The sequence below is a fragment of the Zingiber officinale genome, chromosome 11A (assembly GCF_018446385.1).
Source record: "Zingiber officinale cultivar Zhangliang chromosome 11A, Zo_v1.1, whole genome shotgun sequence".
Lineage (NCBI taxonomy): Eukaryota > Viridiplantae > Streptophyta > Magnoliopsida > Zingiberales > Zingiberaceae > Zingiber > Zingiber officinale.
Genome location: NC_056006.1, coordinates 91,707,811 through 91,724,612, shown reverse-complemented (window position 1 = coordinate 91,724,612; position 16,802 = coordinate 91,707,811). Strand labels below are relative to the sequence as shown.

General features: G+C 36.4%; 3 protein-coding genes across 8 annotated transcripts; all 3 read left to right on the top strand.

Annotated features, from left to right (window-relative positions):
* Positions 1-364: 364 nt before the first annotated feature.
* On the top strand, positions 365-3,369 carry LOC122032735 (squamosa promoter-binding-like protein 14). The gene is made up of 3 exons (XM_042592052.1): positions 365-802; positions 2,425-2,561; positions 2,638-3,369. Exons 1-3 carry the CDS (start codon positions 447-449, stop codon positions 3,189-3,191), a joined length of 1,047 nt encoding a protein of 348 aa, XP_042447986.1. The 5' UTR covers positions 365-446; the 3' UTR covers positions 3,192-3,369.
* Positions 3,370-3,702: 333 nt separating this feature from the next.
* Positions 3,703-6,786, top strand: LOC122031869 (ETHYLENE INSENSITIVE 3-like 3 protein). Its single transcript, XM_042591062.1, has 3 exons — positions 3,703-3,931; positions 4,581-6,443; positions 6,531-6,786. The coding sequence occupies exon 2, from the start codon at positions 4,593-4,595 to the stop codon at positions 6,441-6,443; it is 1,851 nt and encodes a 616-aa protein (XP_042446996.1). The 5' UTR covers positions 3,703-3,931; positions 4,581-4,592; the 3' UTR covers positions 6,531-6,786.
* A 5,391-nt stretch (positions 6,787-12,177) lies between these two features.
* On the top strand, positions 12,178-16,124 carry LOC122032943 (bZIP transcription factor TGA10-like). 6 transcript variants are annotated; one of them, XM_042592260.1, is made up of 11 exons: positions 12,178-12,499; positions 12,852-12,964; positions 13,568-13,620; positions 13,745-13,873; positions 13,960-14,007; positions 14,115-14,174; positions 14,277-14,354; positions 14,440-14,512; positions 14,593-14,864; positions 15,352-15,591; positions 15,701-16,124. In XM_042592260.1, the coding sequence occupies exons 1-11, from the start codon at positions 12,384-12,386 to the stop codon at positions 15,851-15,853; spliced, it is 1,335 nt and encodes a 444-aa protein (XP_042448194.1). In that variant the 5' UTR covers positions 12,178-12,383; the 3' UTR covers positions 15,854-16,124. The 6 variants fall into 6 exon arrangements, with proteins under 6 accessions (XP_042448194.1, XP_042448193.1, XP_042448192.1 ...); XM_042592259.1 differs by having other exon boundaries at positions 13,957-14,007; XM_042592258.1 differs by having other exon boundaries at positions 13,552-13,646.
* The last annotated feature ends 678 nt before the right edge of the window (positions 16,125-16,802 follow it).

Below are 16,802 nucleotides of genomic sequence, written 5' to 3'. Positions count from 1 at the left end.
GTTGTTGGCACAGTACGCCTACTCAGAAAGCTATATATGTAGATAGCACAGGAAACATCTGAAAAACCGCTGCCTTTTAACAGGATGGAAGCATTTGAGATTATGTGAAATTGGTGTTACATTCTCTAATCTCCAGTTCTCAGTCTGATGTATCGACCAATAAGAGAAGGAAAGAGGTGGGCAAGTGTACAGTCGTAGTTTCCCCAGTCTCCCTCCCTCCCTCTGTTTGTCTTTTTTGAGGCTTATCTGTCCTATTATTATACTACTGCAAAGAGTTCAACATGGCCATGATAGCTTTATGAGCCAGCGGAAAGACATAAAAACCCTTCCTTTTTACTGCTCATACACAGGGGCACTCTCTCTCTCAAGAATCCAACTCCCACTTGTGGTCCTCCCTCTGGCCTGGAGCCATGGATGAGTTGTAGAGTGAGCTTCGACAGCAGAAGATGGATTCAGGCTCTCTCAAGCCCTCCGGGGCCTCAAGCAGCACTGGGGACGCTCTCAGTGGCCTCACGTTTGGGAAAAAGATTTACTTTGAGGATGGTGGAGGAGGAGGAGGAAGCGGGAGCTCCTCGAAACCACCGCTGGCTCCGGCGAAGGCAGCAGCGCCGCCGCCTGCGACTAGGAAAGGTAAGGCGGTTGCGCAGCCTCAGCCACCGAGGTGCCAGGTGGAGGGGTGCAATGCCGATCTGACCGGGGCAAAGACTTACTACTGTAGGCATAAAGTATGTGGGATGCATTCCAAGGCTCCCAAGGTAGTTGTTGCAGGCTTGGAGCAGAGGTTCTGTCAACAGTGTAGCAGGTCATTTTTGATACGTTTTCGGTTTTGATAGGTTTCATTTCCGAATCTGCTTCGAGATACAGGTTTTGGTGAAAGAGATGATCTTGATTTTCGATCCGGCCTTTTTTTCCCATAGCTGCAATGTCCAATGAAGTCTGCTTGATTCTGCTCCTGTGTTGCTTTTTTTGTTTCCTTGTTTTACTAGATCTGAGCTAGCCATATTGATGTTGTCTTAAGGGTTGTTGGGAGCCTATTTTTGATTTCCCATCGGAATTTGTTTCTTCCCTTCCTATTTTTCCCTTTTAGTTCAAGAACGTGCATGTGCTTGTTTATTGTATAGTGTTGATTGAAAAAATTTTCAGTAAGAAAGTTTGTATTGGGAATCACCACTTTACTGTACCTCTAATTGGATTTGATTGCTAGCCTTAAACTTGCTTGTAGAGTCTGGATCGCCATTTTAGCATGATTAACGTCACTTTAACTTTAACCATTTACAAATATGCAATTTTAAAAGCAGTTCAAGCCAATCTTTTCGAGCATAACTGTTGTTTACTTTGATGATACTGTAATTGTTCAATCGCAATCCTTTTCAACTTGAGCTACTGGTAATCATCTTGATATTTGTTTGGAAAAAGTGTTTAGAATCATTGTTTTACTTACACAGTGCATAAATAGGTGGATTTTGTTATGTCTGCATAAGACTAATTAACAAGCTAAATAAATTCCTTACTTGTTGAGTTGCAAGTCTTGTCCAAATTAATATTGTTTAATCAAAACAATTTTGCCAAGAGAAAAGCATTCAAATGCCCATAACAAATTCATCATCACAGACAGAAAATCTTCTTGTTGTAGATTAAGGTTAGCATGATTAGGGTTTTATGTGTCATCCTCATATTTGTTTGTCCATATATACTTTCTCAAATTGTTATACATAATCAATTATAGTTTAACAAGTATGTGTCTTCATATTTTGAGGGCCATGTTACATATTGAGGAATATATATTTTTGCTTGTTAGTGAAGAATTTATCTGGTCACAATCTTTCTTTAATCTTGTGTATTATTGGGGAATTAAATAAGAAACTTCATAATAGGTTTATCCAAAAGGGAAGACTTTAATTAGGTTTATAAAAGACAGTGGTGGTTATTCAGTGTTTGTTTATATTGTTTGTTGCTTCTTCGTGGTGGTCTTTATTAGTTTAAGTGTACAAAGGCTTGGAAAATTAATTTAAACGCTTAAATCACCGGTGTATACGTAGTTGTTGCATGCATACAAGAGAGTAAAATTGAATCAAAATGATCAAAGGTTACTGTAATTGTAGGAACTCCCCATTGTGATAGTACATCAACACATATAAATAGATATCTCTGCGATACTAAAAAGTTCTCAGGGTAAGTGTAATATCTCATTGGTGAAGAATTCAAGGATCATTTATGTGGACTCAAGCTTGAAGCCATTTGCAAGACAATTCATGCACTTGTGTAAATTAAAGTGTATGTGTTATCTTCTCGGCTTTGTTACTGCACTGGGTCGAAGTGATTTGTTTTGTTTGTACTTTATCTTGCTAATATTTGTTTCTTATAGTTCTTGCTTGATCTGAAATGTTTCCTTTTTTTATTGTTGGCATGGATACACAACCACAGGTTTCATCAATTATCTGAATTTGACCAAGGAAAGCGCAGTTGCCGTAGACGTCTTGCAGGACATAATGAGCGTCGGAGGAAGCAAGCTCCTGGACCTTTTGCATCGCGTTACGGCCGTCTTGAATCATCCGTTCACGGTCAGCTGCATCTCCTTAACCTGCATTTTCTTTTTCCGGCCATCTTTCTTTATGCTGCATATTCTTTATTATACAGAACCAGGCAGATTCAGAAGCTTTATGGTGGATTTCAGCTACCCAAATTTCTCAAACACTGCAAGGTCTGGCCTAATGGCCGCAAACGAATGGCGCAGAGGAGCAGATGCTCCACCCCTCACACCGGCGTTGCACGACACACATCCATGCTTCCAGGGATCTCATTCTCCTGCAGGGTCATTCGGCGCTTCCACGGGAATTCCACCCGGTGAATGCCTCACAGGAGTCTCAGACTCGAGCTGTGCTCTCTCTCTTCTGTCAACTAACACATGGAATAGAAACTCCAACAATCATCCTCCGGTGCTTCCAGCAACCAGCAACTTCGATGGCTCCCCAATGTCCCATTCAGCCGTCGTCCGCGATCGCGGGACTAGTTCATGGGGGTTCAGAGGTCACGGAGACTGGACCACTTCACACGACATCCAGCATGAAATGGGATTAGAAGGAGCAACTGGCGCAAGTAATGCTCATTTCTCAGGCCAGTTAGAGTTTGCTTTACATGAAAACGATCAGTGCCTTGATCATTCAGGCCCGAGCATGAATTGGTCTCTGTAACCCTGCTCATGGTTACTTTATGTTGATGAAATCTTTGCGATACATGCATGTGCAGCATGTATCGAAATTTTGTTTGATGGCCAGCATCATGCAGCCAAACCTCGATGAACATTGCTACACTGATATGTATCTATCTATATTTATGAAACCTGTGCTAAAATTTGGATTAGGCGTGATATTTTGTTAATTTATTTGATTGGCAGATGAACTTATTGAATCAAAATCATCCAGCATTTTGGTGTGTTGTATTTATTGAAGGAGAATTTATAATTTTATTATTATTTTTTCTCATTTTATTCTTAAAATTTATCTACTTGAGCAATATATCTCCCAATTCCCAAATTGATGCTTTATTTTGGAAAAACCCCTTTTGATTCAGATTCTCCAGGTCCACCCTTGCAAGAGTGGTGCGGAACGCCGCACTCTCTCCAATAACAGGAGTGGTATGGATGTGGGTGATTTAGTGGTGCAGCTAAGTGAATGCATTCGTACGTGAGATCCAAATCCAATGAACTGACGAACCTGGAACGAATCGAGCACAATTGGTGGCTCCAAACCTTCCCACTTGCCCTCGTTTGATCCGGGCAGCCACCCGACCAAATCCAAGCTTCGTCGGCTCCACCCTTTCCTCTTTCAACCATCCGTGCCCTAACAACAAGAAGATGGCAGCTAGAGGCGACGACTAGCGGAACCCCCCACCGTGGAACTCCGACACCCAGCCTGCGGCTCCTCCTCGATCGGTAATCATTTCAGGGATCAATTTGTTCTTTTTTTATCTTTTCGGATTGACTTTGTTGGGCATGCGATCGGAGTTCGAGGAGGGAAATGATTGATCGAGATAACAAGGGGTGGTTGTCCTAATCCGATTGGAAAGCTCGGATTTGTGCTTTCTTTTCGTAGTAGAGCAAATGGATTGTTGGCTAGGCGCTTGAGGTGGGAGATTCCACTAGCGGGAAGCTATTACTTTGCTTTCGATTCGTGTCATTCTCCGGGATTCGGTTAATCGGTGGGTTCATGGAATTTGAGCTGGTCTCGATTTGGGGATTTGTTGGGACCTATCATGCTATTGTTTCGGCTGATTCATTAGAGCATAATACAAATTTTAGTAGCTTCTACATATTTTATCTCATGTGATTTTGCTGCTTGGTTCTTTGCTTCCATTGAAATTTGACATGAATAAGTTTGTTTATCACACTATCACAATGCTGTAGATTGATCTTGAAGGTCTCCTTATTGTAGATGAACACATGGTTTTTTTCGTTTTCACTGTTTGTCTCTGCGCAGCAAATCAAGAATTACTTTGTTTGCTTGATTTCTGTGGCATTGAATCTTGGATAAAAGAAAGGATTTAGGAGTGCATAAAAGTTTTTCGGTTTTTTTTGGCTATAGGTCACATAGATCATGGATCATCCAGCAATACTAACACAGGACTTGGGTGGCGATGCTTCGGATTTTGAGGTGGATGATGTCCGGTGTGACAATCTCAATGAGAATGATGTCAGCGATGAAGAGATTGAACCAGAGGAGTTGGCAAGAAGGATGTGGAAAGATAAAATTAAATTAAAGAGGATCAAGGAACGGGAAAAACTTTCTGCTCAGCAGGCAGCTTCTGGGAAGTCTAGACCAAAGCATATATCTAGCCAGGCTCTTAGAAAGAAAATGGCGAGGGCACACGATGGTATTCTCAAGTACATGTTGAAGTTGATGGAAGTGTGTAATGTCCATGGATTTGTCTACGGAATAATTCCCGAGAAGGGAAAACCTGTAAGTGGCGCTTCAGACAATATAAGAGCATGGTGGAAGGAAAAGGTGAAGTTCGATAAGAATGGACCTGCTGCCATAGCCAATTATGAGGCAGAAAACTTTGCAGCCCAGAATGCACAGAAATTTGGGGGTAAAAATCATCAAAGTTTGATGGATCTGCAAGACGCTACACTAGGATCCCTTCTGTCATCATTGATGCAACATTGTGACCCGCCACAACGCAAATACCCCTTGGAGAAGGGTGTTCCACCACCTTGGTGGCCCTCTGGCAATGAAGATTGGTGGGTAGGTTTGGGCTTAACTAAGGGTCAAACCCTCCCATACAAAAAGCCACATGATCTGAAGAAAGTGTGGAAGGTAGGGGTACTAACAGGCGTGATAAAACACATGTCTCCTAATATTGGAAAGATTAGAACTCACGTGCGTAAGTCAAAATGCTTGCAAGATAAAATGAGTGCCAAAGAGAGCTCTATTTGGTTAGGAGTTCTTGATAAAGAAGAAATGTTAGTCAACCAGCTCAGCAGTGACAACGGTATGTCTGATGTAACTCAGAATAGTGGTCATGAGGAACAGAGGGAGGTGACAAACAGTTGTAGTGATGAATACAATGTTGATGGCCTGGAAAATGCTCCTGGGCCTACTTCATCCAAAGATGATGGAACAAACGGGCATGTCCACGCACAAGCTTGTGGAAACAATGTAACACATGTTTCGAGGGGAGTTAGTCCAACTGAAACTTCTTACCGACTTCAACAAGGCAAGGAACAAGTGACTGAACGGCCAAAGAGAAAAAGACATAGCAAAGTCATCGCCGCCGCCGCTGAAAAGCAAATGCCTACAACTTTGAATGAGCAAAGATGTGAAAGAGGAAATGATGTTCCAATTACGAATAACACAAACATGACACCAATGGTTCATCATGCACAAAATACACATCAGGATTCTTGTGTCGACAAAATTGCAATGTGTCAAGAGGGAGTTTCTCAAAGCCAAAACCTTATTATGGACCCTGGGATTTGCAATTTTGCGTGCAACCCTCCACTTAACGTTGGTGCTGAAAACATGTACATTGGCGCACAGCCACTTCTGTTCCCAGGTGTTGGGAATCATGTGTCGCAAAATGCTACTGCAATTGATATTGGGTCCAGCTATGGATTTTATAACCAATCAGGTGCATTTCATAATTTGCCAGGGAAGCAGCAGAAACGCATGTTTGTTAATAGTCATGGAGTGCAGTCTGATAGAAACATTGATCCCGTTGAGAATTATTCTTATGAGCATGTGATGACACCAAATCTTAGTTCACATATGATCACCGGAGACAGACCCCTATTCCTAGATGAGCAATTGTACATAAGACCAGATACTCTTGCTTCACCGTTAGATTTTAACGGGCTCAACAGTCCGAGCCCCATTGATTTTGGTGACATATTGCAGGATGCAGATTTGCGGAAAGACGATGAACTATTATCATATTTGGGGACATAAGTAAGTAGTTTTCTTTATATAATTTGCCATTTCATAAGCTAATTTTCCTAATGCATTTTCTTCGCTCTTCAAAAATCTATTTTGCAGGGTAAGCTTGCAACACGTCTTCACAGTTGTGTGCCGATCCATCTTGTGCACCTAGGAATAATAATGTGCACTAGCTGACTATAAACATGGTATGCTGAACACGCGATTCTTTCTTGTTGGTCTAAACATAACCTTGATGCTTCCGGCAATAGATGTCTATCACGTGTAAACACTTGTGATGCTAATTTTAAATTACTGGAACACTAGAATTTGAATGCCAAGAATATATTTTGGCTATGTGATTTCTGTTTCACCATCATATTGTCATCTTGGTCCACTGAAATTTGTTGAAAGAAATCTAACTCTGGAGGAGTCTCAATAAAAATCTTTGGTGTCCTTTCTCAATGCCTCCTTTTTGAGCAAGTCTGCAGGCTCGTTCCCAGATTTGTTCAATTGTTCTTCCGAACTGTTGAAGATGTACTACAAAAAAGTCCAGCAGGCCTGCGTTATAACCTATCTCAGGCCAGAACAATTGGCAATTCTAAATGAAACAGCTAAAATGAAGGCAACTAGTATTGAAATTGCATATAAAGAATAAACGGGTATAATAGTAAATGTATCCTGATAAATAACAGTAAACAGGAACAAAGAAAGATAATTTTATCAAACTGTTATATATAAGAGTGGTCAAGATATCGAGCAACATCATGACTTGACTTCTAGGTGATATAGAAGGCAATGTTGACAATCTGTTGCTTTCTCTTCTGCTTTACTGTTGAGGTGGGTGTAACTGCAACACTTTTTTATTGTTTTAGTGCAATCTTTTTTCTTCCTGTTTGATATTTCACTATGGCGGTAGGAATTTGTTTCCCAATAATGTATATAGTAAGGTTTCCTGGTTTGACTATGCAAATTTTTTTAGGATCTATATCTAATTGATTTAATTGAAGTTGCACATGGAACAGCTTAGAAAGTATTGATATATGAAACAAAGTCATACAAAATAATGATATAGAACCAATGATATTCGTTTAGTAGCAATAGACATGAGTTTCATTAAGAGGAATCTTGGCACAACGGTAAAATTATTACTTTGTCATCTAAAAATTATGAGTTCGAATCCTGAAAATAGTCTCTTACAAAAAAAGCAAGGTATAAGACTGCCTATAATAGATTCTTCCCCGAACCCTACATGATGGAAGTTTCGTGCACCGGGCTACTTTTTCTTTTTTTAGACATGGGTTTTGGACCGTCAATCCCAAATAATTGAGATCATCTCCCGTTATGAATGTTGTTTAAGCAAGATTTTAAATGTTATTTTCTATTAAAGAGTATTGTGAGAATAGTTATCCACAGTGGGTTTAGTTCCAAGTTGGATACTTAAAGTTTGTATATCTTGTAATAGTTCTCTTTGGAATGGTAACATGATCTTAATTACTTTAAACAAAGTTTGTCGAGTATTACGAATTTTGAGTATGTTTTCTTCTTTATCATCTTCACCTTTCAATCCAAAGATATGTTTCGAACCAACCTAGAAATTAGTTGTCTGTTGCACTCATTCTTACAACTTTAGTTGGCTTATGTTGGTTCTCTTATAGTTTGCCAAATATTTATCCGCTCTCAAGTTTCATGTTTTAACATGTTGCATGTTGTCGATTGTTCAGTCATATGCTTATTGCCTAGCAACCTTTCTATATTGTGTATAATATTCATTTGTGTTTCGCCTTTTTCTTCTTCTGTAAACAATCAAAGTCAGGTCAAGTTTAATCATGTTTTAACTTTAATCAGTTATTTTATCAAGCTTCATGCTTAAGTTTGTTTATTAAACTAAAACTTTTACAGAGATTACAGTATAATAAATAAATAATATCTTAAATGTATACAAGTGTTATATTATTTTATATTTGGATAAAAATTAAAAAATATATATAGTCAACCTTAGATAAATTTGTTAAAAAAAACAACTAATTCATCAATTTAATACAATTTAATTTAAAAATATTGAAAGTTGTTTGTTTTTTGCTTTGTTTTTCTAAAAATATTGTCTGTTAACTTGTAGCTGTCTATTATATTAAACAAATATTTATTCTCCCAATTGCATGACTAGAAAATTATTCTTCTTATACACCTAATCCATTGTTTGTCTGGTTAAATAGAAAATGACATGACATTAATTGTACAAATTCATCTGCAAACACTGGAGTTGAAAAATGTGATGTTATTGTCAGACATTTAAAATTCTTCAATGTGTTAAGATCACACTCAATTTCCTTAATGTCAACTTGTCCATGGAAGATTTTCAAAATAGCCCATCTGGTTTTTTTGTTTTGTTTTTCTCAAGATGCCCCTTCAATTTTTTAAATTTGCAAAGCAAGGTTCTTCGTGATTATTAATAATGTTCTAGATTAAAACGTGTATTAGTACATGGTAAATCATGTCAAATATGAGGAAAAAATTAATATAAAGACCTTTGGGGTTAACATATAATCACGTGAAGAACTCCCATTCCTTTTGTGTCCTTTTTTGACATGATTCATGTGTAAAAATCTTAAATAGTTTGTCTTTAATGTATTAGATTTTTGTACTTATTTAAATAAAATTTGAAAATTTTATAGATTCACGCATTCAATCACTTGAGTAGGGTTCTTGCCATGTTGCACCACAAGAAAATCAATTTCGTGTGTCGTTATATCAAAATCTCCTTAATTTAGCAAATGTAGACTAAATTAAATTTCAAATGTGAAGGGATTGATTCCTTGTATGAGTTTAAAAGTTTTCATTTACCAAAGCTTTTATCAAGAGTGCTTTCTAACTATTACAAATCAAACTCATGAAATTACTATAAATCTCAACTTTTAGTTAATGCAATGATTGGGCCAGTGGTGCATACACATGAACCCTTGATTTTGATTTTGATTTTTCTTTGTGCTATTAAACAATGTCCATTCAATATTTATTAAGTTATATTCAATGATATTTTTTCTACAAAAAAATTTAGAGATAATAGTGAGTCTAATTATCTATTGTCATCTTTAAAAAAAAGTGTTTTATTATAATTTGGTTGGTTTGTCCACTTGTCTTTTAACATAAAAAAATTTAGTAGTTGATGATAAAATTAGACAACAAGACTCTAATTAATTGTGACCTTAATTCTAAATGATGAAAAAGTTTGCGTGGTCAAGTTTGCCGACCATGTCAAAATAATGGTAAAAAATAAATATTTTAGCTTTTATTTAAAATAAAGTTGATTGCTTGTTAAAGGAACATAACAACAAAAACTAATTGATGTTAAATAAAGTAGAGTCAGCTTATTAACTCCAAACCATATATAGTCGTTGATTGAGAAATAGATTAATCTTGTTTTGTTTTTAATTGAATTAAATGGTTTCATTCTAATCCCATCATATTAGTATTTTAATATTACGTGAGATTAATTTTAATTTAATAAATTTTTAATATTAATTTAATTGATTGGCCCCGACCAATCAAGGTATTTTTTCCTTTTTTTTTTCTTTCCAATGTTTCTAAATTTAATAAGAAAAATTCGAAATCCTTGGAGTTGTTGGAAAAGCCTAGCAAAAGTGCCAATGGAACCCACTGCCTGGTCCACGTGACTTTCTGGTGGCTCAGAAATACGTGGACCATCCGTTTTGCGAGGCGGAGTTATCAACCGTCCACGTGATCTTAGTCATCTATCTCATGCGGCAAAAATGATTCACTCATCTCAAATGTTTTTATCGTGGATTCCGTCCCGGGGCTATAATGCTAATGTAAAATATTTAAATTACCATACAGATATTTATATTTCGATCTCTAATAATAATATATTTATAAAAAACTTTTTATTAAATAGAATTGGACTGATAAATCATTCACCGAGTAATCTCTAGAAGATATTTTATCATCCAAAAGATTATTCGACTGGTGCTTAGGTTTGTAAAAGAAATTTAGATATTTTTATAATTATATGATATTATTTATTTTGAATAAAGTCCTCATGATTTTACTCTATCTAAAACATCTCATATTAATTGAGATATCTTTTTCTTATGAACTTATAATCTTTTTCATATATTTTTAATATGTGACTATGTTTACAACCTTATAATCCTAATACTAATCACTAAATCGTCTGGGGGTAGGGTTTGATCTCTATAATTATTCCTATGGAAGAACCTACTTTTTATTAAATATCACAAGAATTTTAAAATATTTTTTCATGTCCAACTTTTTATGAGTTTATTTATATTTAATTAATACACAAAAAATTTAAATAAATATATTTTAATCACTTATTAAATTAAATAAATAAATTTGACCATATATATTCTTAAATAGAGATCGAGAATTATTAATAAATAATATTCATATATTTCATCGAGAAAATTCTTATTAATGTATAAAGAAATCAGAATAAAGAAAATCTCCTTGTAAATTTAAAAATATAAATTTTTAAAATAATTTAAATTTAAAAATGAGAGTATGACAGTATCGAAATAAATAAAAAATAAATAAATTTGAACAATTGTTTTCACTGGCTCTCATTAATTTAGTCTTGACTTAATTTTGATTCAATGTTACCAAACAATCTTGAACAAACGATAAAGCATGGCTTGACTTAGCTTATTTACAACCTTAATTCTTCTTCCAACTTATTTCAATAGATTTGCTTCAGCTTAAATTCATTAATTAATGAATCAAATATTTAAAATTGATATTAGTTGATTGGTTAGTCGGTCTAAAGTGACATTAGTCAATTGACTGGTTGATTGGTGTCTACCAATTGATTGATATAAATGGATTGAATATGATTTCAACTAAGTGGATTGAACATCTTTGATTCAAACTGTTTTGATCCTAAAACCCATATATTCCTTTGCACTGCTAAAGTTAGTTTGAGTTTACTCGTAATAATAATAATAATAATAATAATAATAATAATAATAATAATAATAATAATAATAATATTATTATTATTATTATTATTATTATTATTATTAAAAATCTATAAATCTTTGACAAATCAAAAAATAACCTAAAAAAAATTATTAAAAAAAATATTCATGTCCAAAAAACAAAAGTCATAAACTGTAATTTTTAGATTTATTTAACCCTTACAAGTTCTACAGTAATAAATATAGAACTTTAAATATTCTACATGTGATCAAACATAAAGTCTGATGACCATTAAACATTGGAAACTTTGATCCTACATCCGAATTCACAATTAGAATTAAAAAAGGTTCAAGTCAAACTCATCAATGTTGAGTTAGTCACGATATAATCAGTTAAAATAATAATAAAAAATAATTTATATTTTCATAATTTAGAAAAAATTTCATTCGACCGGTCTAACAAAGACAAGTCAAACTCATCGATGTTGAGTCGGTTGGAATATCAGCACTTGGTCAAAGCAAGGTGATCAAATTACAATTTACCACTCGTTATTAAGAAAATAAGAATACGAAATTTTTTATTCTCAAAAGAATAAAAGAGAAAAATTAAAATTTATTAAAGATACCGAAAGGGCAAAATCGTCAGTCGTGGTGGAAATCAAATTCAGCTCACCGCATTGAAGCGGTGTGCACCACACCAAGTAGCTTTCAAGTATCCTACGTCGTTGTTTCCATATTTTTTGTCGCTTTTGGCGGTTCTGTTAAGGCGGTTACTTCACCGGCCCACCTATTCTCTGCCTTCACAAATCTTGACTCCCCGCCTGTGAAAAGTAGTGGGAGGCGTCGCAGTAAAAAGTAGAAGAGAAAGGAGAGTTGGTGGCGTTTCTGCACCATTTGGAGGGCGGAGGGACGGCGAATGAGTAGAGCGCGAGGTCGGTTGCGCCGTTAACCGACGGGTTCGATCGGTGGAGTTAACGTTTGAGAAGAGAAACTCCAAAAGAGTAGCTAGCTAGCTCCGATGATGGCAAGCGACGGTGTCTCCGGCCATGCCCAGCATCAGCAGCGTCAAATCTCCTTAGACATGCTTCATCCTTCGCCGTCTTCCTCAGCTTCGATGCGCTCGAGCTTCAACATGTAATCGATGTTCGCGTTATTTGACGTCTAAAACCTTCCCCTCTCTCTCTCGCTCGGAATTCCTTTTCATGTCGGTTGATTTGATAAAAGAAGATAAATTAGTATTAGCGTTAAGAGAGTGTTTTCGTGTCAATTCATGGCTATTTTTGTGAATCGTGTGAAAAAAAATAATCTAAATTTATTTGCTTTCTTTTGATTTCTGAGACATCTGTTCGATATTTATTTCATGTTTTGTCATTGGCTGATTCTTAAACACTAAAATTGTCTCTTTAATTAATTAATTTCTTCCAACTAAACTACTGAGTTCTATAGATTGTTTAGCTTATTGGAATCGTTATGGTATATTATACAGGAAATCAAGCAAATTAGAGATCGGATCTTATGACATAGGCGAGTTAGATCAAGCTTTGTTAACGTATTTGGATGGACAACAAGATTACCCGGCATCAGCTCAAGAACACAGACGTGAGTCTTCCAAATTGACTTGCTTCATTGTTCTTATAATCCTTATAATTATATAATATATCCATATGACACTGGAAGCTGTAGTGATTCTTTGCTCGAGCTTTGGGGAGTTATGAGAATCATAGTTAGCAGATCTTGTTATACTACTTTTTTGACTATTTTTTGTCTGATTGGACTTGAAATCTGACAAAGTGATATTCTGAAATCGGGTACATGATGAAGACTTGATTTTCTAAACTTTTTCCCCCTACAATCCCTTTTTTTCAATCTCTCTTTGTGTGGACTGTGACTTGTAACAAACAACTATGGGTACGTACCTAGAATTTTTTTTACTGAAAGGACTATAGATCAAGTTTTTTTTTCTCTCTCTCTCTTATTTTGATATTTGGATTTCAATTCTTTCTCAAGAATAAGCAAGTTACTAGCTTGTTTTCTCTCTCTTTTCTCTGAGAAAAATTTCATTTTTATGCAATGAACATGTCTGCTGCATCAAAAGGATCTCCCCTTTAATTCCTTAAGCAGAATTGTTTTGTCATCTGCTGTGTGGTGTGTTTTTGGTGCACCTTCAGGCAATTTAATGCTTGCAGGGGCTCTTGTTTGCAGAGATTTTGAACATTTTCCCTTCTCAACCCATGCATGTAGAGCCGTCGACAAAGGTACGGGGACTACCAACTCAAGAGGAGTGGGTGCTCTTCATCCTTTTCCCCCCACTTATTTTATTCTTGGGTGGTTCCTGTGAACTGTACGGGGAAGTAGCTTATTAATTTGCTGCCCTTGCAGGAAGGGATAAGCTTAACCTCTTCTGCAAGTAGTGGTTCTAAAAATATTTCAGAGCGAGCCACAGAGTTTTGCAACATTAAAGGTGATCATCCAGTGCAGGGAAAGGATGACAAAGTACAAGTGACCAAGGTGAACCTCTCTTTCTCCCTTAATTAATACACACACATCATGTTTTTATTAGCTCGTTAATCTAATGTTGGTAATTACTTCAGAAGGCATGGAACAGAAAGGCAATGGGAGGGCCCAAGACATCAGACCCTAAGGTGAAATCTTTTATGTAGCTCTTAATTTATGTAACTAATTAATAGATTTCTATTTTCCTCACGAAAGATACAGAAACAATTTGTGTGTTTGATTTATTTGCGGGCAGACACTGAGAAGGCTTGCTCAGAATAGGGAGGCAGCTAGGAAAAGCAGACTTAGGAAGAAGGTTTGTGATTATATATATATATGTATGTACATGATGAAATCCAAAGGATCAATATTAATTAATTGATAAAGGATTATTGTCCATTTTCTATTACTTCTACAGGCTTATATTCAACAATTAGAGACAAGTAGAATTAAGCTCACTCAGATTGAGCACGAGCTTCATAGGGCAAAAGCACAGGTAGCAGCTACTTTAGCATGGGCTAGCTAGCTACAAAAGCATTTCCGTGAACTCTATATAACATGTATGTAATTAAGGTATGCAGGGTGTATTACTTGGAGGTGGAGGTCTTCTTAGGAACCAAGGCCATCCCACAGGTGTTAGTGGACTAATCTCAGGTACGGTGCATTAATATTGTGCCATTGATGATGTTATCAATGAAGTTTAATTAATTCTTTGCTTATATATATATATATAGATGAAACCATGTTTGATATGGAATACACGAGGTGGCTTGAAGAGCACCACCGGCTAATGTGTGAGCTCCGAGCAGCGGTGCAAGAGCAGTTGCAGGAGAACGAGCTCCAGATGTATGTGGAGAGTTGCATCTCGCATTACGATCAAATGGTGCATCTCAAGAGCACGGTGATCAAGTCGGACGTCTTCCATCTCATCTCCGGCACGTGGATGACTCCTGCCGAGCGCTGTTTCATGTGGATGGGAGGCTTCCGCCCCTCCGAACTCATCAAGGTCCTCTTCGTTAATTATTTTTAATTCTATTCTTGCAGGCGTACGTGCATGCAAGTCCCACGGTCTAATTAGGCTTAATTAATTAGCACATATAATTATCTGTACTAACTAGCTATTATAAATACTTAAACTAGTTATTAGTCCAACCTAGCTAACAATCCTCGCCACTTAAATGTCTCTCTCTACATAGAAACTTTCATGCAGTGGTTGTCGGAATAGATATATAGTGCCATAGCATAGTGGTCATTATATTGTTTAACAAAGCTATCACCTAGTTAATTGTTTAGATCAATTAAGGACAATTTATTTAATTAATCATCTCTAGCATGCAATTGGCTGTTAGTTAGCCATTTTTTTAGGGTTGAACTACTTCATTTGATCAAGTATATTAGGTCATATATTTCTTTATCATATATACATAATAAGTTCAAGGAACTTATCAGGAACTTGATGGTTATAACTCATATTCAAATGTCTGGTTAATTAGATTCTGTCGAGCCACATCGACCCATTGACGGAGCAGCAGATACTGGCAGTGTGTGGCATGCAACAGTCGATGCAGGAGGCAGAGGAAGCATTGAGTCAAGGCCTTGAAGCCCTTAATCAGTCTCTCTCGGAAACCATCAACTCTGACGCATTCAACTGCCCTTCCGACGTGGCCAACTACATGGGTCACATGGCCATCGCCATGAACAAGCTCACCACTTTAGAGGGCTTCGTTCGACAAGTAATTAAGCTATTGTACATTAAGCTAGCTAGGCTCGATCGATCATACTGAAAATGATTAACTGCATGCATTTTCACTATGAGATGAATAATGAAAATGTTCCGTGCAGGCAGACAACTTGAGACAGCAGGCACTTCACCGGCTTCACCGGATCTTGACGACGAGGCAGATGGCACGATGCCTGTTAGCCATGGCTGAATACTTTCATCGCCTTCGCGCACTCAGCTCACTTTGGCTGGCTCGACCGAGGAACGATATTTAACTGATCGATCGACTGATAGAACTCCGACACTGATTGAGTCGTCATGATTAGCATGCATCGTTAAGGTGATTAAAAGGTTTAACCGATCCGCTAGCTAGCTATTTGTTAAGGGCCACAGTTAGTTAATCTGTGGTGGCAAAATTGCAAGAGAAGAAGAGAGAGTACTCGTTGTCCATCCATTTGAATCCTATTCAGAGAGATGTACAGGTGTATCATGATTGTGTGAATTTACACTGGAAAATGTTTCACATCTTCTTCTCCTTTACCTTTAGATCTGTATATCTGGCTTTGAGATATATATTTGTCAGATCAGTGTTTACGGGGTGATTCTTGCAACATAAAACTGCTATATAAAATCGCAATCAATATATCAGGTCAATGATTTTTCTTTGTTAATTCATTCATTATATAGTAACTACTTGCATTATATAAACCCTAGTGCATGTAAATAATTGGGTTAATTCGGATTGATGTGGTAGGTCTAAATGACGTGAACAAAAAAGAGAGAAACTCATACGTTGACATGCATGACATTGTTAGTTAATAATGGATTCATCCTAATTTGATAAATTTGTTATAATTTTACATATTACATGATAGATTAATAAAAAAGAAATAATGATAAATTATTCAAAAATAATATATAGAACGTGTTGTGTATATTGTCAAATCAGGATATCCTATTTTTCTCTTTAATTGCGATCAGCATGTCTTTTAACTAATCTCTTAATTCTTCATAGTGCTTGATCTTATTTGAGGAATATAATCCTAGCTACTTGGCTATGTTGTTAATTCATTGTTAAAGTTTTACATTTTGAGACAGAAACTAGGATGAAGGGTTATGTTCAACTAACCAACCAGATGAGACGTATAGAGCTGATTGAGCTTTATGTTATGTAAATGATTTTTTTAATATAAGCTTTTTTGAACTAGTTGTGAATTTTGTAGG